Consider the following 27,997-nt stretch of genomic DNA (forward strand, 5'->3'; position numbering starts at 1 on the left):
GTGATAAGGGGAGCTCTGTCAAATGATTACAATGTGTGATAAGGAGCTCTGACACATGACAACAATGTGTGATAAGGAGCTCTGTCACATGACTACAATGTGTGTAAAGGAGCTCTGTCACATGATTACACTGTGTGATAAGGGGAGCTCTGTCACATGATTACACTGTGTGATAAGGGGGAGCTCTGACACATAACTTCAATGTGTGATAAGCTCTGACACATAACTTCAGTGTGTGATAAGCTCTGACACATGACTACAGTGTGTGATAAGGGTGAGCTTTGACTGCTACGTGTGATAAGGGGGAGCTCTGACATGACTACAAGGTATGATAAGGGGGAGATCTGACACATGACTGTAAGGTGTGATAAGGGGGAATTCTGACACTTGACTATAAGGTGTGATAAGGGAGTTATATCACTGTGTGTGAGCTTGATGGAGGTAGAAAGTGTACCACGATGTGGTGCTGACTAACCCAGAAACATCAGGATGATTGTGGGATTCGTTTCCGGGACACAACTCACAGAGAATTGCGGCGCCTTAGACGATCGAGACACTCTTATACCCCAGCATGTATTAGGAACAAGAAAGATATGATTATGCAGATATCACTTTATTTAACATGAAAAAAACAACAGACAAGGTGATATGTGACTGGTTCTAACTGCGTTTTATGAAACATTCCCACAGTTGTGCTAGGATGCACTAATCATGGGTTCCAATCCAAGATACAAACTGATTATGATGCTTGGTTTGTCAGCCCCATACCCGTGGGTTTAAAAAAACTGGAAAGAGCAACAATTCGGGCTTTCACCCACAATCCGAAACGCTGGAATATGGTGAGTGAGTGAATATGGTTTTACGCCGATTTAAGTAGCTTTGAGTAGTATGTATGAGAGTTATAACATGCCTAGCGCTAAGACCGCTTTGTGCGTGCGGACCATGGCCTTGGAGGTGATATTCTTGCCATATAAAGCACCTCGTGAGTTCATAATCCGCGAATATTAACCAAATCTTGTGAAACCGGTTCCCATAGGATGCAGTTTATTGAAACTTCACATTTTGCGTCCAGCAGAGATTATTTATGATTATGAAAAGGGTCTTGTCACTTTTATTCAAAATGTAGGAATTGCAACTCTTTGTAGCGGTCAGAGTGGGTATATTCGCATATACCTGGTCTCAACATACACAGTTTGCTAACTAAGGGAAGAATATTGACGTCTCTGGTTTGAGTATACTCCAGTTGGCCAGTTGTTGGCGCACATCGAGTGACTAAAATGTAAAGTTTTCACAAGGTTGTAATATAATACAACTGTCGCAGATAGATGAACCAGGAATCAGATTTCTCGGTGATGTGTATCAGATAAATATTCAACCAAGAACTCAGTACAGCACTGTTCCAAATCCAGTCTCAAATGTTGAAGATCGTATCCAATATTGTTAGTCCCTGACCTTGACCTCATGGTTTCAGGAGTCAGTTGTGGTGGCCAATCTTATCAAAATCAGATCTTAGTTTTCACTACCGCTAAACAAAGATCGGAGGATATCCAATTACAGATTACGCCAGAACGACCATTCATCCGACCAATCAGAGCGTCGCTTACCAGATCAGGAATGTGACAGTCTGATGGTTTTCAGATCATGCAACTTCGAAATGATTAACACGGGGTATTCCTAGCGACTGTTACGGGATGTACGACTGCATATGTCAAAATCATCGTCTGTCTCTCGCTCCAGTGGGATAAGCATTTGAACAGAGGAGACTTTGTGTAGCCCGTGGGACGTACTGCAATACAATCTCGGCTATCTATTACACTGTAGACATTCCTGCATGTGATCAGTTTTCAAATTTTGAATCGGAAAGTTTGTCAAACTATGTTTCAATGCGTAGTCTTGAATGGAAGTCGCCAGTTTGAAACTAGTGTCGTGTTGCTCAAGAAAGCTGCGTTCTATTTGGCCAATGTCGACTTCTGAGCAGTCATTTCATTGGTCGGTCAAAGTTCGCGAAAGGTCGTTCTGTCGTCACGGGATGTCCTCAGATCTCAAGAACTAAGATCTGATTTTAATGAGATTGTTCTGGTGGCAGGAATGAAGGCATCCAGGTCTTTGCTCAGCTACGGATATCACCTTCATTCATAGTAGACCCCGTGGACATAAGCAGTAGCAACCAGGGTGTGGTTCCTGTAGGTGTAAGTGGCAAAAGAGTCCGAACTGGCATCCCACACGCATCTGCTGGCGACCTGTGCCCCTTGACCTTTGTTCTCCATAATGATAACATTACTAACGATCTTATAGCGCGGAAAGTCCATGGCCTTCACCCTGGCTTTGATATGCGCCGATATATCTGTTGTGATGTCCCTACACGTGCGTGGGTCGTACTCGACCTTGTCCAGCCTTGCTGCCAGAACATCAGCCAATAGCTTCTCGACTTGGCGTGGCATGAACCTCTTCCGGTCATCAGGTTTCAGTTTGAATGTGTTCTCGAGCTTGGGGGGCGGTCTTACAGAACTGTTGGATTTGCTGTTCTTCGTGGCGAGTCTGCGCCATGCCCGTGTCGCTGCTACCAGTTTGAAGATGGACATCTTGGGTTTTGTGGGCTGTGCCAAAGATTTGGGGGAGGTTTCGCTGTTGCTGATGGCACGGGTTCTTTTCTTGGGTTGGACATCTAACTCCGATCGTGATATTTGACGAGGCAGCTGGAATGAAAAGAAAAGGAGATTTGGTTGGAGAACAATATTGCAGGCTGTAGTATGTGAATAGTTGAGTCACAGACACAGCAAACGTTGACGCCATGAGAACAACTCACGCAGTCGGGGTACGATGACACACAAACAGCCAGGCCACAGATTATAGCCACCCGAAACTTATCTAAATCCTCTGTTAGCTGGCGTACGCACGCCTGCTTGTATTTAGATGAACATGATATGATATACACATAATTCTCAAGAATTTATATTTCTTCACGGGGAAATAAACTTGATTCTGATTTTGAACTGACCAATAGCCATACCTCTTCACACATGGTTTGTATTGTTTGAATATTATTATTTAGACACACGCAGACATCGCATGGTAGGCCGGGTCGGTTTGTTTGATTGTTGTTTAACGCCACACTCAGCAATATTCCAGCTATATGACGGCGGTCTGTAAATAATGGACTCGACTCTGGACCAGGCAATCCAGTGATTGACATCATGAGCATCGACTCGACTCACGCAATTGGGATGTGATGACATGCGTTAGTCAAGACAGCGAGCCTGACCACCCGATCCCGTAAGTCGCCTATTTCGACAAGCAGTCACCCTTTGCGGCAAGCATGGGTTGCTGAAGACCTGTTCTACCCCGATCTTTACGGGTCAGGCAGGGTCGGTATGTCGAGAATATAGAGAATGTTTGACCAACTGAGAGACTGATTTACAGATCGATAAAGACAATGAAAAGGATTTATTTGACTTGGTGTTTTTATGCAGTCAGGGTATGAGAACGTTTGAACATTCCTAGTGGAACTCTTCCTGGAGCTGCATGATGTGATGAGATCTGTTTCTACAAATGTCAGGGTTGGCAAATCCGATAACCCAGATATGTATTTTCTGATTGTGACGTTATGCCTCAAATTATGTGGATTTTATTTTATTTATTTGTGACTTGGCAATTCGCTTTCCACAGTCTTGTAATCATGTAGCAAGTATATTACACAATGTTTTACTCAAAGCGTTGTTTAACGTCGTTTATCATTGTTACCAAGGGCAGATACCTATTTGTGAGAAGTGTGCATTTTTAATTTTTAATATACGCGAAAACCTAAAGATATTCCTGAATGTTAGGAATGCCTACCCCCCTAAAAACACACACAAAAACAACAACAACAACAACAACAACAAGAAGAAGAAATCATTCAACAACAAAAAACAAAAAACAAAAAAAAACCACAAAACACAAACAAACAACCCAAAAAGTGTGTGTGAATAAGGTGCCCCTCTTACTGAGCCCAACCTCCCCGTATCCGAGTGTGGTTTGTTTGTTTGTGGCAATAAGTGTTTTAGAGGTTGACTTCTGATTAAGCAATTTCGGCTGACCTGGGACACCTGTGTTTGAGTAGGGTACACTTATCTATTGTGAGTTTGGTATTCACATAATTTCTGTTTTTGTATTGATATGATTTCTATTTTCTTATATTGATATACTTTCATTTTTATCCTTGGCTGCTCTGTTTATATACGTTCGAGCAGCTGTCCATCTCTCAGAAATAGAGTTAGTTTGGCCTTCGCTATTGCATCTCTTGGCTTTAGGAGATCTATGACAGATAGCGGATCTAACTGCAATTCTTGTTTTAACCTAGCCCGGGCTGGGGCATGGTCTTGACATTCTAGTAACACGTGGTCAATGGTTTCAGCCTGATTGCAAGATGAAAAAACCTTGTCATAGTGCTTTTTGTGACCAATTTGAGGCGTGAGATGGCAATTTCAATTTTCCTTTCATTTGAGTATGAGTTGAATTTTGTATAGCCATCTGCCGATCTACGTCCCATTGGGCTTGCCATCTTTGGGCCATAGAGGCTTTAATTTTGCTTTTTATCTCTAGTTTACTAAAGGCAGAGACCATATAATATATATATATTATATGGTCTCTGCTAAAGGGAATAGGCTGTATATCCGCTTTGTCTAGAGCTAGCCTCGCCAGTGAGTCTGCTTTTCATTTCCATGAATATCTATGTGAGAGGGGATCCAACGCAGCTCCACCTGTTGCCCTTGGTCCGACGAGTACGGTAACTCGATTACACAATAAATATGTGATGTAAGTCGTTTCCCTGGAAACATGAGCGGCCACGCAATAATGTCTGTGTGTATTTAGCAATGCCATAGCAAATACATTGCATCAACAACGACACCCACCATAGAGCTGCCCACTCAACATGTACAGGTGTGTGTAAACCAGGATAAAGTGACCGTTACGCCCACTACACGTGGACTCTGGTGTCACATCAAAGGTCAAGGGTCAGGGGTTGAGGATCTTCTGACAACCATAAACTGTCACTATCTGTCCTGAACACAACAGATGTGTTTATGTGTTCTGGGTAGGTTAATGGATAGACAGACAACTACTGGAGACAATGTCTGAATTCAAGCTGGTAGTCCCTGCAACTTTACATAGATCACTGCAGTAATTGGAGTAAACAAGTGATATATGCTTAGAGAGATCACTGTCATGTTCGCTGTGGGTGTCTGTGGACGTGGGGTGGTTACGCGTAAGCACCCATACCCTATGGGTAGCAACTGTTGGTCATGGGGCTAGGGTTGGGTGGGGTGGGGTGGTATGAGGACTAGTGCTCCCCCGATCTAACATGGCTCAAAACATTAATACAACACTCATTCAACACTAACGGGTTCGATGCTCAAGATATCAATCACAGTGTTATCTGGTCCAGACTCGAATGTGAACAGACCGCCACCATATAGCTTGAATATTGCTGAGTGTGGCGTTAAACAACAAACCAACCAAAATCTCTCTCTCTCTCTCTCTCTCTCTCTCTCTCTCTCTCTCTCTCTCTCTCTCTCTCTCTCTCTCTCTCTCTCTCTCATTTGCATCATGTCTGAAGCATACTTATGTCAACGTAAGAGGATGATCTAATTAATATCTGTTCTTTTGCCAACACCAAACAAATTGTCAACAGTTGCCCACTTTTATGCGTATATACAGAGTTGAGCGGACGGTGTTTTCTTTTGGTTTCAAGGCGTCAAAACTTTGTGTACAAATTAAATCAAACACATGTTGCTTCGCGCGAAAATTTTCGGTGAAGTAACTCTATTCTAATTCAACTTTGATTGGGGGAAAACAACCTGTTTTGTGTTGAAAGTCGTGAACAGACTGACGAATATGTGTTCCTTACACAATCTACATACTTTATTTACACACCTAAGATGCTTTGCATGTGAACGCATAGTAAATTTACATATACGCACGTATGTATAGTTACACATGTGTAAAATTACGTACGTTAGTAAATGTTGTGCATGTGAACGGGGTATTAGCGTTTAAGAATGTTGTTTAATAGTGGTAGTGTTATAGTGCAAACCATTTCACTACTTTTATTTAAAACTTCATTTATCTAAAATACCCAATTGTTTCAACATGTTTCCATAGTGACCCACGTACATGTACATACGTAACAAACGGCGACGCAAGGTGTTGACTGACATTTATAGATAGCGCTGTGGATTAAGGGTCCTCCCCGGAGGGGCGTATAATTAGAGAAGATACGACGACTATCTGCTGTATACATTTAACCAAGAAAGGGGATCAAATTTCGGTGCGCTATGGAAGCATGTTGAAACAATTCGGTATTTCAGATAAACGAAGGTTTTAAATAAAAGTATTGAAATGGTTTGCACTATAACATAGCTAGAGCCTAACGCTAGAAATGTATCTGCAAAATGATTCCATATATGTATTCGAAAGTAATACCCTATAAATATATAAATCGACCTTAAGTTTAAAAATTTACTTGCCTCAAGGCAACCACAAATTTTAGGATGTATCATCTGGCATGCTATATTCAGGCATGCCTTCGAGAGCAGAAATGTACTTAAATGGAGCATTTGAATCTATTTGAATCACGGCGGGGGACACCACAAATGGGCTTCACACATTGTACCCATGTCGGAATCGAACCCGAGTCTTCGGCGTGACCAGCGAACGCTTTAACCACTAGGCCCTATTTGAAACATGATCGTGCACTGTATAGTTTGCCTTTCATGTATTTGGGTCTATAGCTTTCGTACAATAAACATTTGAATTGATAAATTGATCAATGCAATTACCCTGACGGGATTCGAACCTGAAGCATAAATTGTTTGGCATTGGGCAGTCAAACGGCAACTACCCGTCTAGTGAGGTGTATTTACTACCTATTGTTAATTGATGCTCATTCATTTGATCACATACACATTATAAAAGTAAAATGGTGTTGCAAAGTGCAAATAATATTAATTACTGTGCTAGTATTACAGATGAATACTTGTAGCAAAGACGTATATACATTTATAAAATGAAAGATATGTTGACAGAAAATATAAAGATAGTACTTACAATGGTCTTCCGCATATCAAATATTCCGCGTCCTTTAATAATTGACATTCTGTGAAATAACGTAACAATTTCCCTACAGCGAGTGCTGTCGCTTTTACTTCCCAGCAGGTCCTTAATCACGGAACAATATTTACGCTTATAAGTGAAGCGTCGTGCGTGTCAAATCCCGTCGACAGGGGGAGCCACTGTGAAAGGGGTTTCAAGTGGTGGCTACCCACTCACAAGTATATGATTTATAACAGTTTATTTGTAATATCTGCAATAAACACCCGGTTTAAGCCCCGTGAACATGCGCCTGTCATAAATATAGTGGTGTTGCCATAAGCAGCTGAAATCATTAACGGTAAATCTGATATCTGAAGTAACTTTAAATATTGAACTATTTGGGAATAATGAGAGCGATGGTGTTTATTGAAACCTCACGTTCTGTATAACCCGTTTTTAAAAATGACTTTTTAATTCTCTTTTAAGAGATGCGGTTATGTAATTTCAGAAATCGGTGATAAGTGTCGAACTATTGATCTATTCGATCTTTAAGAGCGATTTAGGCACATTTCAATAACATGTTTACAAGTGACAAAGTAAGCATTAATGTGATGATTGTGGAGGTCCTGGCGAAGCAATACGATTATTTAAATAATTAGTATCAATATTAACTCAAACGCATTATAATGAAACCTCTTTAGTGTGGACATTTTGCGTTATAATTGTATTGAGAATGACACCGTCCGGATAAGCGAGGTTTCGGGTGGGGTGGTGTTGGGTTTAGAACAGGACTCAGCAACCTATGCCTGTCGTGAGAGGCGACTTAACTAATCGGGAGATCTGGCTTGATGACTTGTGACGAGCGCGTGGGACGTTCATAATATCAGTCACTGGATTGTCTGGTTCAGACTCGATTATTTACAGACCGCCGTCATATAGGGAATATTGCTGAATGAGGCGTTAAACAACAAATACACATACAAAATCTATAATTTCATGCCCAGAATCAGTTCTTCGATTCAAGTAAAAAATATTTTATTTCAAGGGTACTATACAATGTACTTTAAAGTTATCCGTTGGTATCCGTCAGTTGTGTCCATTCTTGTCCCAGCTCCACCCCCTGGTGTCTACATGTCACAACTGTTGAGGTACAACCAAGCATGCTCTTTCTACCAAGACTTCAAAGAGCGCCATACAACTCTTGCTAAACAAATGGTTTTTATCAGGGTTACATAATTCAATGTCCTTGGTAAAGCTGTCAAAAGGGTTTATGGTGGACGAAATTTCCAAATTTGCCGCATCAGTGACCAAAATTATGTCCGATGCAGTACCCTAATTTGACTTGTACCATATGTTCCCGTGGTTTTTTTTCAGGTGGACAGTTGAGTTGCCTTTGCGTGTGTTTGTGTGGCTGCCACAAGTGGGGCAGGATTCGCTCACCTCATCGCGGCCACCTGGTATCAACACTGTTTGACAGTGATTCGTAAAGACATCCTTAGGAATTAGTCGGAATCGTATAATAGACTCATGGAGATTTTTTATGATTATGGAAAAGTTTTTTTGTTATTTTATTTGTTCACCTACGAATGAGAAAGGTAAACAACGTATGGAGCATCTTCCTACAAGAGCGACAAAGTATCGTTTTAATTAAATTTTTGGACGTACCTCTTTACTTCCCGTACCCGAAGTCGAAGCTTTGAAGGTGGGGTGAACGTTGTCATTCTGCTTCAACGCATGCATCGTCAACCTTTCCGTCGTCATGGCGACACGAGCTGAAAGTAATGGAACATTTCATTTACAGTAGAAATATTTCACAAATGTTAAAACAGGAATTTGTCATAATCGGTTAATAGTAGTTGCTAAATGTAAGTTGCCACTGTCTATTGTAAGACCGGTGTTTTTGTTAACACTGTATATTTAAAATGACGCGTGTGGCTTTACAAGCTTTTTTTCAAAATTGACAGAAAATCTTCAACTGAAGATCAGAGGCGCTAAGCTTTGTCAGTTTCTCAAAATGACAGTTAATTTATAACAAGACGGGCTGTGGAAAACAAAACCCAAGCTACCAATGAAAGGCAGCTTCTTGACACCGGAGAGATACGCTTGTTGATGGCATTCGCGCATACTTAGATCAAAGTCGTAACAAGCAATTATTTTCCGTCCAAGGGTTTGACGTCAATGGAGGGCACGGGTGGCCCAGTCCTCGCGATTCGCTGTGCAGAGTTGTGTCCCTTGGGCACGCCAGAAACCTATGATTGTGGGTTCGAATCCCGGTTCGCCCCGATTATGTTTCTAGGTTTGTCAGAACCATACCCGTGCTCGTGGGTTTCACTGAAGTGGTAAACGTCTGAGACCTGCATCACTTTGGGCTTTCCTCCCACATTAAGCTGACACGCCGCGATATAACTGGAATACTGTTAAAAGCGGCGTTAAACCCAACTCACTCACTCACTCACTCACTTGACGTCAATGCCAATATAATCTGTTCAAGAACTTTTGAAACAAATGAAATTGAACAAATGAAAGTGTAAAACCGAAGTGGATTGATATTAATGGATGGTTGGTTACTGTGTGTGGCCTTAGTGACTGTATGTCGTTGTATCTGCATGGTTACAGCTGCGACCTCGGATTGATGGTGTGTGACTGTGGAGTGAGATACCAAATACTATAAAGTAGGGCTGAACGAGTCCAAATTTACTACCCGGTACCCGCTGTAGGTCTCAAGAGATAGGTACAAAATGTCCGATTGGGAAACGTTTGACCGTACTCCTGTCAAAATGTATTTACATACAGGTATGATCTGGTCATGCATACACTGAAGTTGACTGAAGTTTTATCTTTATTCAAACATATAAAGTCAGAAGGAATATGTGCATAGTCGGAGAGATATGTGAACATTTGTCACTTATAGTGTAACCATAGAGTTCTAGATAATTTTTGCCATTAAACAATATAATCACGTGACTAAAAACGGTTCCGGGTCCTACTCAGTACCCACCCGACACGAGTACGAGAGTTACCGGTCCCAGCTCTACTATAAACGCTGTCATATGTTAACGTCTGTTTACTTTTAGACGTGACTCACATCAGACGCCAGGTGGTATTCGCGTCCCGGCGCCTCTTCGCGTCCTGCTCTTGGCGAGAAGGGACGACATAGTTTAGTAATCTTGATGGTACTCAAACTCAATTAAATTGTCCAAAGCTGCGTAAAATCTCACGCAGTGACGCGAGATCATCCTGCGGTCTCGTGCGTATAATGGGTCGGTATGCCCCGTGTACTATAGCAATACCTTTTTCCACGAATGCTTTGTGATGTGAGTACTTGAAGCAGAAATGTAAATATTATAATAGTCTATCACATGGCCTTAACTTATCCAGTAAAGTATGTGTTAAGCCTAATGGCGAGGTGATGTAAGACGGTTAACACAGAGCCGATTATCTGAGCTCCCCGACAGCTGAGAGTACAGAGCGGTCAGTTTACATCCGGGTTCTGCGATAGTTATAGGAGTTAACGCAAACAACACGCCGTATTATTATTATAGGAATGGGTGCTGTCCGCCCGTCCTTCCGTCCGTCCGTTACGTTTCGTTTCCGGAGCAGATAAAAATAAACCATGAGATAAATCGTAACAGAAATTGGCACATAGATCGGTCTAGGGGTGAACTGGTGCCTTTTGATAGTTTGGGATTTCCCAAAAAATATTTTTTCGAGTTTCCATTTTGACTTTGAAAACCGTACAATATTTCTTCACCATACTTGGCACATAGATAGGTCTAGTGGTAAAGTGGTGCCTTTTCAAAATTAGGAAATTTTTATGAAAAATATTTTTCGAGTTTCTATAGCAATGAGTTTGACTTGGCAAATGCCGTGCACACAACTGGACATGTCATACTGACGGGGGATATGAATATTTCATGCTTGTTGATTATAACATCAATACTAAACATATGATAATAAAAGTAGTAATAACGACAAAAAAACTGACATATGATAGCACGTAAATGAAGGCTGTTATTATGACAAGATAACAGTAAATAATACATCGTAGACGAAGTCGAACGTGATTTTTTAAATTGATAAAAAAAATGGGAGTTTCGAGATAAGGGTTTGCACGTGCATAATAAGTGAGTGAGAGAGTGATTGAGGGGATGTTGTTAAGCGCCGCACAGCGGTCTGTAAATAATCAAGGACCATTTAAAAACTTGAGCAGCACTCGACGTGGTCGGGGTGTGCTGACGCCTCTCTCAGCAATCCGACCAAGTTTAGTCGCTCTTTATTATCAGCAGCAGGATGCTGGGCATCTAACCCGACCCGGGTCTCCATGGGCTGGCCCCAGAGAAGCTGGTACTAAAGTTTAGAATGTTGCAGAAAATCATCGAAATCTGTAAACATGTTTATCATTCACTGGGTCCCTTGTGAGTGAGTGAGTGAGCATGGATTACGCCGTTTTTAGCAATATTCCAGCAATAGCACGGCGGGGGACACCAGACATGACTTTCACACATTGTACCCATGTGGGAAATCGAACCCCGGTCTTCGACGTGACGAGCGAACGCTTTAACCACTAGGCTACCCCACCACCCCTTCTGTACATGTACTTCCTGCTGGGTAGACATACATTTGTCTATGACACCTAAATACAAGATGCAGATGGAAGACTCGTTGGATACTACAGTAAACTACGGTTATAACGAACACGCTTATAACGAACTGGCGGATATAACGAACTTACTTTTTTGGTCCCGACTATTTGCTGTAGTTATGCTGTATATGTGCATATAACGAACTACGGTTATAACGAACTAAAATTAGTAGTCCCTTTGAGTTCGTTATAACCGTACTTTACTGTATTTTAAAGAAATCACTTGATTCCAATTCTTGATCCCGAAGAATTGTTTTCCTAACATTATTTTCTACAACTTAATATTTGGAATGAATCACTTGGCTATACAGATCCCGAAAACTGATTCTAATTCTACATTTGTCATAGCTTTATGCACTAGGTCACGCTTCATTACACATTAAATCTGATTAAATGCAACAAAATGAGAAATACACAGTCTGGAGCTTCAAACAGTCGGCATAAACTTTCTTCGTCAATATATGACGAAAATAAATAATTCTGATCAAAGTTTTGCAACACGTCTAACTCGTATCCGAACAAAACTGGTTTGAATAACGAAAGGGGTATAGGTATGTGATGACATGTTTACTCAAAAAAATATTACGTTTAGCGTTCCCATGTGAAATTTTAAGACGGTTGGGTTTTATAGAGAAGCTACGAGACAAGTACTTCGATACGACACTTTGTCACGTACCTGTGCCAAATACTGACATATGTCGTTGAATGATGGCAGTAGTACGTGCCCTTCACATTATATCCTTAGGTTATTTATGAGTGTTTATCGACACCATATTTCTCTTATGACATAAGCATTTCAAATTATTTCTGCACGGCGTACCGTCTATGTTATCTTAGCCTACAGATCAAGCCAATAGCTCTTTACATGTAATATAAACTATTATAGCCCATATTCCCTGTCAAAATGCATTACCTTAGAACGCTGTTTAACTTGACAGAACGCCTAACAAGCTGTAAATAACCAGGTCTGGCCATGACAAACCAGACACAGAAAGCATGAACAACATTAACAACAACAACAACAACAACAAAAAACAACAACAACAACAACAAACAACAAACAACAAAACAACAGCATCCCCCTATAATTGTAGTAGATGAGGTGACATTGGGTTTAACTTTGCGTTATTGCACTAAAATATGTCTACTTGCATGCTCGCGTGCATGTGTGTGATACTGCCTATACTGTTGTCTGGACTAATATCGTTTTTTTAGCTCTAGCCCAATGATATACCATGCCGCAGTTTATCAAAAATCAGTCCTTGTTTAAATCCCTTAATGCAGGGTAACAACAAGTACCATCTCTTAACGTCTTTTGCAATGCCGCGGCCGGGGATCGTTCGCCTGTTTGTTAGAGCAGATTCTCTCTGTATGACCCGGCTGTCATCGGGCCCTGGAGGCGTGTTTGGTACTGTATCCGCCACATTGTTTACTGGCCGCCGTGATAAACCGTAGCACATGGTGACCTTGACGTAAACTAGTGAGTGAGTCACGGCGTGTCAGCTTAATGTGGGAGGAAAGCCCGATATGATGCGAGTCTCAGACGTTTACCACTTCGGTGAAACCCAAGAGCACGGGTATGGTGCTGACAAACCTAGAAACATAATCGGGGCGAACCGGGATTCGAATCCACAATCATAGGTTTCTGGCGTGCACAAGGGACGCAACTCTGCACAGCGAATCGCGGCGCCTTAGACGACTGGGCCACCCGTGCCCCCTTGACGTAAAATAACTGTCGCTTAATTGATGTGATAATGTATTGTAGTTTTCATCTTAAGTGTTTTCTCAATGCTATTATTTATATCCACTGTTCAATTGAAGTTAAAGAACACCCGACTCTTTCATATTACGTTAAAGGATCGGGTGTTCAAGGCTTTGCACGACGGATTAACTATAGCAACATGATATAATCGGGTGTTCAAGGCTTTGTACGACGGATGAACTATAGCAACATGATATAATCGGGTGTTCAAGGCTTTGTACGACGGATTAACTATAGCAACATGATATAATCGGGTGTTCAGGGCTATGTACGACGGATTAACTATAGCAACATGAAATAATCGGGTGTTCAGGGCTTTGTACGACGGATTAACTATAGTAACATGATATAATCGGGTGTTCAAGGCTTTGTACGACGGATTAACTATAGCTACATGAAATAATGGGTGTTCAAGGCTTTGTACGACGGATTAACCATAGTTACATGATATAATCGGGTGTTCAAGGCTTTGTACGACGGATTAACTATAGCAACATGAAATAATAGGGTGTTCAAGGCTTTGTACGACGGATTAACTATAGCTACATGAAATAATCGGGTGTTCAAGGCTTTGTACGACGGATTAACTATAGCTACATGAAATAATGGGTGTTCAAGGCTTTGTACGACGGATTAACTATAGTTACATGATATAATCGGGTGTTCAAGGCTTTGTACGACGGATTAACTATAGTTACATGAAATAATGGGTGTTCAAGGCTTTGTACGACGGATTAACTATAGCTACATGAAATAATCGGGTGTTCAAGGCTTTGTACGACGGATTAACTATAGTTACATGAAATAATCGGGTGTTCAAGGCTTTGTACGACGGATAAACTATAGTTACATGAAATAATCGGGTGTTCAAGGCTTTGTACGACGGATTAACTATAGCAACATGAAATAATGGGTGTTCAAGGCTTTGTACGACGGATTAACTATAGCTACATGAAATAATCGGGTGTTCAAGGCTTTGTACGACGGATTAACTATAGTTACATGAAATAATCGGGTGTTCAAGGCTTTGTACGACGGATTAACTATAGTTACATGAAATAATCGGGTGTTCAAGGCTGTGTACGACGGATTAACTATAGCTACATGAAATAATCGTGTGTTCAAGGCTTTGTACGACGGATTAACTATAGTAACATGAAATAAATGGGTGTTCAAGGCTTTGTACGACGGATTAACTATAGTTACATGATATAATCGGGTGTTCAAGGCTTTGTACGACGGATTAACTATAGCTTCATGAAATAATCGGGTGTTCAAGGCTTTGTACGACGGATTAACTATAGCTACATGAAATAATCGTGTGTTCAAGGCTTTGTACGACGGATTAACTATAGTAACATGAAATAATCGGGTGTTCAAGGCTTTGTACGACGGATTAACTATAGCAACATGAAATAATAGGGTGTTCACAATCTCATTCAAATCAGATCTTAGTCCTCGCTACCGCTAAACAACGATCTGAGGACGTCCCATTACGTCACGTCAGACCGACCTTGCGCGAACGTTGACCGACCAATGGAATGACTGACAAGAAGTCGACATTAGCCAATCAGAAGGCAGCTTTCTCGTGCTTTACGGCACTAATTTCAATTTGGCCACTACACTTCGAAACATATTTTGACCAAGTCTCGATTACAAATTTGAAATCTGAACAAAAGAACATTCTGGAATGGCTAAAATAAGTTTTTTGTATGGTTTCAGTCGTTAAGCCGGTAACTATCGTTCGGAATACCACATGTTAAAGTTTTCGAGATTGCATGATTAGAAATCACATTCCGACTGTCACTTTCGTGATCTGGTAAGCGACGCTCTGATTGGTTGGATGAAAGGTCGTTCTGACGTGACCCCTAATGGGATGTCCTCAGATCCTTGTTTAGCAATAGCGAGAACTAGGATCTGATTTTAATGAGATTGGGATGTTCAAAGCTTTGCACAACAGATTAACTGTTGTAACATAAATAATCGGGTGTTCTTTTAATTGCTTTTGAGTAGTATAAAACATATGACCTTTACACCATGATGCCACGTTTTCAGTTTATACTTTAAACATGTAAACAGTCAGATAGCGGTACCCTTTTCACTGTTCCGATAAGTCGAGAATAAATAAAGGATATAAAAAAATCATAGTGGTCATTATCATTACAGTTCGTGTTATCGGTAATTCGTTATATCAGGATCATCCAAATATAAACATCTAAAATGAAGCACAATACAGAATCTGCATATATTTCAATATGAAGCACTTACAACAACGATCTTCAATATCAACATTTAGACACAGCGATTCCGTAAATAAATCTTACCTCAATGTAGTTTACATACTAAATTATGAACAGGATTGGCATAGTCTTCTGGAAAAGGGTAGTAAATCTTTCTCTTATTCTCTATTCAAGGTATCGTTTGGTACCTTAGTTGTATCTTAGCTGTGTGACCGTCAGTAAATTGAGAGTGGCGCTAGCTCGGTTTGGCATAGTCTTCTGGAAAAGGGTAGAAAATCTTTCTCTTATTCTCTATTCAAGGTATCGTTTGGTACAGAGTTGTATCTTAACTGTGTGACCATCAGTAAATTGAGAGTGGAGCTAGCTCGGTTTAGGTGTTTTTCGCATAAGCTGTGTGATGAAACTGGGAGGTACGCTGATATATGTATTTAACAATCCGTCAATCTGCACAACAAAGTGGCTAGTGTCAGAAGTAGAGCAAATACTTAAAGATCACTTTTTTCAGAAATGGAAAAGTGACGTTAATTCTAGTTCTAAAGGCTTATACTATAAACATTTAAAGGACACTCCGGTTCTCGATAAATATCTTCTATTGCCAAAACGAATAGCAATTCCAATACTACGATTTCGAACCTGTAATCATAATGAGACTGGCCGATGGAAAAATATTCCAAAGGAAAATAGAACTTGTAAATTATGTAATTCCCCATCTATTGCTGATGAATTTCACTACTTATTCAGACGTAATTATTTTAAATTAGAGAGGAGAACAATTCTCTCACCATATTATACTGAATGGCCAAATATTATAAAATTTGTAAAACTCTTATCAACAACAAACACACAGGATCTAAACAAATTATCGAGATTTATTGTAAAAATGTCCATTAGTATTAAAAATACTAGGTAATCACGTTGTTATTAATTGCCATCTTGTCTGCTTTTTGTACATATGCATAATTATTTATTGTAATATGCTCTTGTACCACCTTTTGTGGTTTCTGAGAATAAACTGATATCCCACGTAACAGAAGACTATGTTGTGTTTGTAATGCTGGGAGGACGACTATCATTTTCTGTTAATCTGCCCCGGTTATAACAAGTTACGGGTGGATTACTTACCATAGAAACATTGCGAATATCCGACCAAATAAAAACTTAAAATCATTCTGTCTACAACTGATTGTAACCTCATTAAACGTCTAGCTATCTATATATCTATCAAGCGATGTCACATCGAAGTACAGTATTGTCCGAACAAAATCTAGGTACATCACGTCCATTGTAATACGGCATACATTTACGAAACAAACCGAATTGAATATTGACTTAACATACCCATGAACACATTACCGATTCAACTGAGTGAGTTTAGTTTAACGCTGCTTGGAACAGTGGCGTAACCATGCGTCTTCAATTGTTTGGTAATCTCGACGAAGACCAATTATACAAGACGATATCGTTTTCCGGATTCATACATTTTAAAAGTTACTTAATCTTACCTAAATTAGTAAATCTCCGAAGCAGACGTGAAATACCAGTCGATCCAACACCAGGACATTGATTGTACACAGGGTGTCAATAGACCCCGGGACGGTAGGAAGACACTGTGTGGAGTCCTCACAAAGTCGGCGTGCTGAGGAGTATATATATTGTGTTTTCTGCATGCGTCATTAACTGTAACTGGGCCGCGTGTCAATAACGTGCGGTGATTGATGCCTGAAAGTTGGTCGATAATGTCAACAAACTCTCACATGAATACGAATGGCCCTATTCAATGATAGGGTCGGCGCGAGGTAGCACTGTTTAAAGGGAGTCGATGGTTGGGGTTTTACGACGCTTCAACCAGCTACCGTAACATCTCCAGCTTGCATCACTCCATCTTCCCGTGGCAAGGGAGTTAACTGACTATAAAAGTACAGTTTCCACCCTTGCCGAACTATGCTGGAATTATGGAGTTACATTTTGGCTGGAATAACGAGTCAATGCATAGTCCAATCAAAATCGCGCAACGAAATAGAAATCCGGTTCGTAAACTGTCGTGCAGATTTCTGTCGATTGCAGGATTTGTAAAGCATGTGCGCCGCCAATTCGTTTTCAACAGATATCTTCTAAATCTTTTCATGTTTTTAATCAATGTGCTCCCGTGATTTGATGCACTTCGCGATGTAAGATCCGTTTTCTCACAATATAGATCTTGATTATCGATCAGATCGTCCTGACTCGGCGCCGCCATTTTGTTTGAAACAATGCATGTGGTACGAGAGGTGGAACCTGATTGGTCCATAGGAGAGGCTCAGAAGGGACAATACTCGTAATAGCCCCTGGTGGCGCTACGATCGGGCCCAGGAATTCCAACCTAGTTCGGCAAGGGTGGAAACTGGACTTTTATATACTCATGCCTCGGGAAGATGGCATCACTGAAGTCGAGCGAGAAATTCGTCTTAAAAATGCGTTATTTTTAGTTTTAGTTAGATTTCCTTCGAAGCTGACAAACCCTGATATAACATACTGCTCATAAACCAGTACTCCCATGGATCAGAAAAAAGCCGTTTATTTCCCCGTGTTACTAATTGAGAATATATGTCTCTGTGAAGATCCGGGTTAGAATTGGTTTTCAGCGACCCATGCTTGTCGTAAGAGGCGACTATCGGGATCGGATGGTCAGGCTTGCTGACTTGGTTGATGCATGTCATAACAGCGTTCATGATGTCAAGCACTGGATTGTCTGGTCCATACTCGATTATTTACAGGCCGCCGTCATATAGCTGGAATATTGCTGAGTGGGGCGTTAAACAAAGAAACAAACAAACAATGAAGTAGATGATACCCCGGGATGATATGAGGAAATTTAGTAATATTTGAAACCCCTGAATATGTCGTCGAGTCCAATTGAATGACAAATATGTCTATGGCTAAATGTAAGAAATATAATGAAAGCCTCATTTCGAGTGTCCCCACGGCCTTGTTATTCGGGGATTAGCGCTGGTTTAAAGCTCCTGTCGTACGATATAGTGTTTCCCAAAACATAGCCTAGAGCTGACTGTCCTTGAACGGCACTTAATGATGTGAAGTACCGAGAAAGACTGTCACGTAGACCCCCAACTGATCCTAATACTCTCCATACATCAATTTGTTTTCTCAGTTACATTCTAACAGAGTTCACTCGTCACGATATGGCTGAAATATTGCCGATGTGACGTAAAGCTTTAACTCACTCACTAACAGAGTTCAGAGTACCATTACCACCACCACCACCACCACTACTACTACAAGTACTACTACTACTACTACTACTTCTACATACCCGTGAAGATCCGTGTAAAAATTGGTCTTCAGCAACACATGCTTGCCGAAAGGCGACTATGCTTGTCCTAAGAGGCGGCTAACGGGATCAGGTGGTCAGGCTCGCTGACTTGGTTGATGCATGTCATCTTATTCCAATTGCGTGGATCGATGCTCTTGATGTCAATCACTGGATTATCTTGTCCAGACTCGATTATTTACAGACCGCCGTCATTTAGTTGAAATATTGCTGAGTACGGCGTTAAACAACATTAAACCATCCTCATTACAGTACGACAGATAGACTGTGACAAATATTAGAATAGAAACAACCCAAAACAACAGAAGAAACAACATGCATCATTTTTCCGGAAATTCCACTTGTTGCTTCCTCCAAGTTGTTTATCTTTGTAACCATGGAGACGCCAAACTCCCAACAGTGTTACGAACAACAAACCCTACACAAGAAACAGAAATTTTTAAAGGGAGCCTTCCCGGCTCTATTATACCTGCTCGATCCCCATAACCGATCATTAATTGCTTTCAGACTTAACCTGGGTGTCAAGTTGTTGGCAGATCGGGTTGTGTGCCGGTTTATGGCCTTAGCAAACAACAAACAAGCGAAAGAACCAACACAATACCCGCCATTGAAGGCAGTCAAGCCTATACATTTAAGAAATAAACCGCCCGTTCAACAGCGCCATGTCAAGCAGGTGGCACAACATGCGCTTGTATCAGGTAGCGGTACAGGCGATTAAAGCACTGCTAGGCCTTTGGAAGAACGTTGAAAAGAACTATGTGTCGTATGTTTAGCAGTCTAAGCCAATCTGCGTGCTAAGTCCATTTTACGTGCTAATTCCTGTCTACGTGCTAAGTCCTGTCTACGAGCTAAGGCCAATCAAGGTGCTAAGTCCATTTTACGTGCTAATTCCTGTCTACGTGCTAAGTCCTGTCTACGTGCTAAGTCCTGGCTACGTGCTAAGTCCTGTCTACGTGCTAATTCCTGTCTACGTGCTAAGTCCTGTCTACGAGCTAAGTCCTGTCTACGAGCTAAGTCCTGTCTACGTGCTAAGTCCTGTCTACGAGCTAAGTCCTGTCTACGAGCTAAGTCCTGTCTACGTGCTAAGTCCTGTCTACGAGCTAAGTCCAATCAAGGTGCTAAGTCCTGTCTACGTGCTAAGTCCTGGCTACGAGCTAAGTCCTGGCTACGAGCTAAGTCCTGGCTACGAGCTAAGTCATGTCTACGAGCTAAGTCCTGGCTACGAGCTAAGTCCTGGCTACGAGCTAAGTCCTGTCTACGTGCTAAGTCCTGGCTACGTGCTAAGTCCTGTCTACGAGCTAAGTCCATTTTACGTGCTACGTACCTGTCTACGTGGTAAATCATTAGTTCCTATCATGCTATTCAAATTGGTTACACTACGGGGTTTCATTATGAGACAAACTGGGGCAAGATAGGTCTTCAGCGACACATGCTTGCTGTAAATGGCGACTATGCTTGCAGTAAGAAGCGACTAACGGAATCAGGTGGTCAGGCTCGCTGACTTGGTTGAAGCATGTCATCGTATCCCAACAACTACAACAACAACATTATGAGACAACCATCACATTTTAAAGATGTTAATTGGTTGAACATCATATTGTGATTTACGTAAGTTAATGTACAATGTGACCGGTCGTGTATACATTGATCTTTACATAGACCATTTATCTGTATGTCGAGCATGGTAATATCTGTCTGTATGCTATTCCAGCAGTATCACGGCGCGGGACACCAACAAGTGGGCTTCACACGCGGGGAATCAAACCCGGGCCTTTGGCATGACGAGCGAACGCTTTAACCACTAGGCTACCCCGTCGCCCCCTCTTGAAAACATGGCCTACATGTAGGAACTAGCACCGACTGTGCTTGGCTATAATTACATTAGACATAAACATCCAACAACCCGGGTATCAAACCCGGTCCTTTGGCATGACCAGCGAACGCTTTACCCACTAGGCTACCCCGTCACCCCCTCTTGAAAACATGGCCTACATGTAGGAACTAGCACCGACTGTGCTTGGTTATAATAACAATAGACATTAACATCCAACAACCCGGGTATCAAACCCGGTCCTTTGGCATGACCAGCGAACGCTTTACCCACTAGGCTACCCCGTCGCCCCCTCTTGGAAACATGGCCTACATGTAGGAACTAGCACCGACTGTGCTTGGTTATAATTACAATAGGCATAAACATCAGAATACAACAGACCACGAACGTTCTTCGCGGACCTGTCAAGTATTTGACAACGTCAGCTCTCCTTCCCTACATATGAAAAGATGTCCTTGTTAATCGTTATGGGTGTCAAATGACAGATTTATATAGTAGGCCACAAAACAATTTCCACAAAAGTCAACGAGCTTTCAAGACGCACATATATTGTGCCACGGACGATTAAATTTCTATTCGAAAGTCTAAACTTTCCTCATGGCTGTGGTGTTATTACATCCAAGTTTGAAAGCGTTTGGCGTTCCGTAAAGTTGAAAGCGTTCTAATGTTATGCTGTTTGACAGGGGATATGGGGTGTAATAGTTTATATTATATGTCAAGAACTACCGGCTTGGTCTGTTGGTTGAGATAACATAGACGGTACCCCGTGCAAGAACCAGTTTGAATGGCGTATGTCAAAAGAGAGGAATATGTCGATAAATACTCATCAACCTTTAACCTGTGATTATAATGTGAAGGACTCATACTACTGTCATCCTTCAACGACATATGTCGGTATTTGGCACAGATACTTCATAACATGTTATATCGAAGTACTCTTTGCTATAGAATACAATCGACCTAAGATTTCAAATTAGATCGCCAAACGTGAACTAATTGAGCAGTCGTCTAGTCGGCCCTGTCGTCTAAGGCGCCGCGATTCGCTGTGCAGAGTTGCGTCCCTTGGGAACACCAGTAACCTATGATTGTGGGTTCGAATCCCGGTTCGCCTCGATTATGTTTCTAGGTTTGTCAGCACCAATACCGAAGTGGTAAACGTCTGAGACCTGCATCACTTCGGACTTTCCTCCCACATTAAGCTGACACGCCGCGATATAACTGTAATACCGTTAAAAGCGGCGTTAAATCCAACTCACTCACTCACTCACTGTGTATCATCGAGCCAAGTGGACCCTCAGTAATACATTTCGGGACATTGGGGTCCTCGGCTTCACTTGATTTCTAACAGTTTTACGAATGTTGTGTCACTGCATATGCGAAGAAACCTTAAGACTATTTCTAATGTCAGACTGAAGAACACAAATGTAGATCATATTTCATGCAATCTAGAATTCCGATGAACTTGATCATTGAAACAGCCGTACTTTGTGTGTGTCCCATAGGATTTAAAACCTGGGGTCCATTCACAGTTCGTATGCGTATAAGACCCGCTGTTTTGAGTACGATAGACCCCGCAACGTCGATCAACCCAGCTCCCTGGTCGATATAGCCGTATATCACATTATTCTCAGATGACCAAACAATCTACCAACATCGATACACACGAAAGCGTCATTATGATTGATAACGTGCTGGAAAGAGTGTAGTCTTGGGTTTATCATTCTGTTTATACCCCAAGGTGGAGAGATATCAAACACAGTTTTGTAGTCTAGTAGGGGCTTATATTGTTTTTGAAAACGTGGGTTGTCTGCCAATACACTCAAGTCGGACCCAACTTTGCACAGCTTTAGACCTCTTGGCATTCTCCTTCCAATGCCATTGACCTGAGAGAGAGAGAGAGAGAGAGAGAGAGAGAGAGAGAGAGAGAGGGAGGGAGAATGAGAGAGAGAGAGAGAGAGAGAGAGAGAGAGAGAGAGAGAGAGAGAGAGAGAGAGAGAGAGAGAGATTTTTGTTTGTTTTATGTTTAACGCAACACTCAGCAATATTCCAGCTATATGATAGCGGTCTGTACATATTCGAGTCTGGATCAGACAATCTAGTTGCTGAAGACCTATTCTAACCCGGATCTTCACGGGTGGAGAGAGAGAGAGAGTCAGTGAGTGGGTGTTTGGGTGAGTAAGTGAGTGGATGAGTGGTTGAGTCGTCACAGACGCGTACCACTTTGGCGAACACCACAAACAAGGGCTTCTGCTGACGAACTTAGGAACATAATCGACATAGTCCAATCTGGGATTCAAACTCATTATTATAGGATCATGGCACGCATAAGGGACGTAACTCTGCACAGCCAATTGTGGCGCCTTAGGCGTCAGTGCCACCATACCCCAAGGAGAATAAACAGACAGAAAGATAGTGAGGGTGGCATGTGAGGGTGAGGGTGATCATGTGAATGAGAACTCCTGAGAATTAGAATGCCTGGGAATGAGAACTCCTGAGAATAAGAATGCCTGGGAATGAGAACTCCTGGGAATGAAAACTCCTGGGAATGAGAACTCCTGAGAATGAGGACTCTTGGGAATGAGAACTCCTGGGAATGAGAACTCCTGGGAATGAGAACTCCTGAGAATGAGAACTCATCGGAACGAGAACTCCTGAGAATGAGAATCCTTGGGAATGAGAACTCCTGGGAATGAGAACTCCTGGGAATGAGAACTCCTCGGAATGAGAACTCCTCGGAATGAATACTCCTGGGAACGAGAACTCCTGGGAATGAGAACTCCTGAGAATGAGAACTCCTGGGAATGAGAACTCCTGGGAACGAGAACTCCTGGGAATGAGAACTCCTCGGAATGAGAACTCCTGGGAATGAGAACTCCTCGGAATGAGAACTCCTGGGAATGAGAACTCCTGGGAACGAGAACTCCTCGGAACGAGAACTCCTGAAAATGAGAACTCCTGGGAATGAGAACTCCTGGGAATGGGGACTCCTGGGAATGAGAACTCCTGGGAACGAGAACTCCAGGGAATGAGAACTCCTGGGAATGAGAACTCCTCGGAACGAGAACTCCAGGGAATGAGAACTCCTGGGAATGAGGACTCCTGGGAATGAGAACTCCTGGGAACCAGAACTCCTGGGAATGAGAACTCCTGGGAACGAGAACTCCTGAGAATGAGAAGTCGAGGACATTTGTGGCACATTAGTTGGAGAGCAATCGTTATAATTCCCCGCCATGCCAATACCAATTGTGCAGAGAATTACACGCTCATAAACAAACCGGTCACGAAAACTGGATACCGTTAAAAACTAAGCTTGTTATTCTGTATCAATCCCACCATAAGTCAGTTTCACCACACTGAAATCTATGACGCCCATGTTAACATCACAGTAGGTTTGATAAATGTGTGCTGATAAAGTTAATTTTCGCTATAAAAGCTTTTGAAAATAGCCGGATGATTAATTGCTAGATATATTTAAACACGTAGGTGACTGGAAGGAAAGGACTGACCCGCAGTGTGATGATATTGATTATGTCTCCGTAACCATATAATGACGGTGTAATACGCAATCATGATTTATACATATGATATTGGGCTTCTCCCTGTCACGCTATAGTTGTAGATATATAGAAATGACATCCCCGCTATACAGCAGTAACATAATTGAGCAATCCCCCGTTGTACCAATATGGCTATTACAGACAACTCCGAACTTTACGAACTCACAGGGCCTTGTATCAGAGGCAGATTTGCAGGACGGGCCCTGTATCCTCACCCCCAGCATCCCCCTGATGGTGGACACACCTTTGACCTGGCTAGAACATACATGTTGGCCACGGAGGGATGTCCAAAAAGGGGGTGAGGGAAGTCGGGATATTCTTAGAACTCCGGACGACTGTCCGAATAGGGAGTGAATGAAGTCGAGATATTCTTTGATCTATACACAAAGAAAAAGGTTAAGCACACCCTAATATATTTTATATTTGTTTGGTCCCAATATTTGTAACAGTCATGAAAGATATAATTACGGGAAGAAATATGTTTTCTCGAGATGTTGTAATCAGTCATGCGTGACGAAAGCTCATGTACCATGCATGGTATGCCCGTGCAGCATGCTACCCTCAAGTATCTCTAATAGCAGTATATATCTAAACGTTAAAATTGCTTTCTTAAGCTCGGTTTTAAACAGTTATTCCATGACATTGAGTGACCATGGCACGAAGGCGATTATCAAACGCAACAAGATGGCAAATAATCGGCATGCATAACGCAGGAATGTCTTGTAATGACATTGGTCAGAATTTGGGGTATCATCACACTGTCGTAAACGGTTTAGTCGAGAAACATGCTCAGATCTGTGATGTACAGGAAGATCCAGAAAACCTCCTGTGACGGCACATCGCGAAGACAGGGACCTTCTTCGTCTCATACGCCGAGAACCCTTTTTAACAAGTACTCGTCTGAAACAGTTGTGGTTGCCCAATCGTCGTTTCAGCACCAGAACCGTCAGAAACCGGCTGAAAGCAGCAGGACTGCGGGCTAGACGAGTCATAAAGCGTCCCTTGTTGAGAGATCGACACAAAACTACTCGTTTAGCATGGTGTATTGCGCGACAGAACTGGAATCTGAGATCATTGGTCAGACGAAAGTCGCTTTCTGCGCCACGTCACTGGTGGAAGAACGAGAGTTTCGAGGCACCGGAACACGGCCTACACCCCCAGGAACATTAAACCGACTGTTGCATACGGCGGGGGCTCGGTAATGGTTTGGGGGTGTATCTCTCATGATTACAGGGGATCAGTACATCAGGGACGTTTTGAGGCCAGTCGTCGTTCCTCATTTTGACAAATTACATGGGGATCAGTACATCAGGGACGTTTTGAGGCCAGTCGTCGTTCCTCATTTTGACAAATTACATGAGGGCCAATGCAATAACGACTCTACCCTGGCCAGCAATGGGCCCAGATTTGAACCCCCTTGAACATGTTTGGGATTTTCTCTGGGGCGGCGCATACAAACACGAGATGCTCCTGTACAAGATTTACGCCAATTGGAAGCAGCATTGCATGAGGAGTGGTTGTTGTTGACCCATCAACAGATCCAACGTCTGACTGGAGGCATGAGATGTAGGATGGAATGCGTCATCCGGGCACGTGGCGGTTATACCCGCTACTGATCTGTTTCATGTGTCATGTCAAGTACAGACTTTAAGAAACATTTTCACGTGAAACATCAAACGTAACTCGTTTACTTATTCCTGCAGCTCCATACTTTTTTTAGGTATTGTCTAAGGTCAAAAGCAGTGCCTGTGTTACCATGATGTTTTTGTCAGTAAATTTCAATCACAACTCGCCAATATCTTCTTTATTTGTTGTCAGATGTTTGTTCTATCCGATGACATTGGTATCGCCCAGTTCTTGTGGTCAGTCATCCCATGCCATGATTTTTGCCATTTGTCATGGTTCAGAAATAGGGGTGTGCTCAACGTTTTTCTTTGTGTATTCAATGACTAATAAGGAGATGTCCTGATGGCCACTGCATTGATGACATGGGGGATCTGGAGTTATAACCTTATTAGGACCATGGTCAGGAATGTCAGCTAAGTTAATGAGATCGGAACCTGAGAGTCAGAGCAACACCTTGTAACTGTACCTCAATAACGTTGTTGTGGACCCACAGACAGACATTCTACGGCGGATGCTTGACATTTGGACAATATTCCAGGTATATGGTGGCGTCCTGTAAACAATGGTGTCTGGACCAGACAATCCAGTGATTGATATTATGAGCCAAGTCCCACGCCGTCGAAGGTCGATGACACGCAATCATCCAAGTCACAGTGTCTGCCCACCCATCCATGTCGCCTGAAACGGCCAGCATTGGTCCAACGGAATTCCACGGGCCATGGCCTCGGTTACGTGCACGGAGACGTTAGTAACTTAGGTAAAGTGACTCTTTTAAAAAAGAATATACAAGGGCGAACTGGCAGTCTCAGCGGATTGGATTGAAGCCACTCAAAATCAACTTTGTTTTCTGTAAACTCAACTCTAATATATACCACCCTTGCAGTTGATGATTACCTTTTCAGACACACACACACACACACACACACACACACACACACACACACACACACACACACACACACACACACACACACACACACACACCAAACCAAACCAAACCAAACCAAACCAAAAACAAACAAAACACACAGACACATACACACACCTCGTCGCGATATGGCTGAAACAATGCCGATGCGACGTTTAATTTTCACTCACACACACACAAACACACACATTCGTGATCAACTCGTGTAATTCCGGGAAAAACCGAATAGCGACTCGTGCCCCTCTCGTGGCCACTTTTGCGACAAAGAGAGAGAGACAATCTTCGCGACTCCGCTTAATCCTTTCATATCTTAGGAGTTAGCGGTACAGTTATAACGAGTCTTTAACGTTACTTCGCGTTAACCAGAATTAACCAGTGATATGAACTTTAACCCTTATAATAACGGTAGTTTATTCAATGGTCAATTTTCGCGATATTCGAGATGAAAGCTATTGAAGTCACACTTTGTCGCCGACAAAAGGATGCCCATTTTATTTGTTTGCGAGCTAAAACATTCATGACTGACAACACCGTACGGTGTCCTAGATGGCGAGCTGGACAGTAACACATCTTGTTTCGATTCACACTTACTGTGCTTAGAATACGAAACATGTACCAAATATACAATTACATTTATACATGAACATGTTTTATAAACCCGTTAAATGTTCCAGTCTCAGACAATCACATGCATGTAATTCAAATCTTACCTTTGTATAATCACAACCAAACTCTGTTGCAAGAACCATGAAAAGGCGTTCCACCTGGTCTGAGATCAAAGTCGCCGACGTACAGGTAACAGTGCCTCCGATCCAGTGTGTGTCAACAGTCTCCGTTCTGTCCCTCCTCGCTGTACAGCTCAACCCGTCCACGACGCGCCGGGGGTGAGAGTAGGGAGTCTAGTATTTCAATACCCAAATCCCCTGAGAAAGATCGGCTGTAAAGAATGAAGCAGTTTATGTATATAGATCGGTAAAGAGAAATGAACTGGGGCTATGGAATCTGGATTACTGCG

At 42.1% G+C, this 27,997-nt stretch overlaps 1 protein-coding gene across 3 annotated transcripts; it reads right to left on the reverse strand.

The window, feature by feature from the left end:
* Positions 1–594: 594 nt before the first annotated feature.
* Positions 595–27,997, reverse strand: LOC124132013 (dynein light chain Tctex-type 5-B-like). Of its 3 annotated transcripts, XM_048396466.1 has the most exons (4): positions 27,693–27,997; positions 17,218–17,351; positions 8,737–8,843; positions 595–2,696 (listed from the first exon to the last, which is right to left on the reverse strand). In XM_048396466.1, the coding sequence occupies exons 3-4, from the start codon at positions 8,830–8,832 to the stop codon at positions 2,130–2,132; spliced, it is 663 nt and encodes a 220-aa protein (XP_048252423.1). In that variant the 5' UTR covers positions 8,833–8,843; positions 17,218–17,351; positions 27,693–27,997; the 3' UTR covers positions 595–2,129. The 3 variants fall into 3 exon arrangements, with proteins under 3 accessions (XP_048252423.1, XP_046351539.2, XP_046351540.2); XM_046495583.2 differs by lacking the exon at positions 17,218–17,351; XM_046495584.2 differs by lacking the exons at positions 8,737–8,843; positions 17,218–17,351; positions 27,693–27,997 and adding an exon at positions 7,087–7,203.

Source organism: Haliotis rufescens, unplaced genomic scaffold, assembly GCF_023055435.1.
Source record: "Haliotis rufescens isolate VD_foot unplaced genomic scaffold, xgHalRufe1.0.p SCAF_15, whole genome shotgun sequence".
In the NCBI taxonomy this organism is placed as follows: Eukaryota; Metazoa; Mollusca; class Gastropoda; order Lepetellida; family Haliotidae; genus Haliotis; species Haliotis rufescens.

Bases quoted from the DNA above. Each gene is read 5' to 3' on its own strand.
- LOC124132013 (XM_046495583.2), bottom strand. From the start codon at position 8,832: ATGACGACGGAAAGGTTGACGATGCATGCGTTGAAGCAGAATGACAAC. The intron at 2,697-8,736 runs GTACGTCCAAAA...TTTTCATTCCAG, and splicing joins CGGGTACGGGAAGTAAAGAG to CTGCCTCGTCAAATATCACG.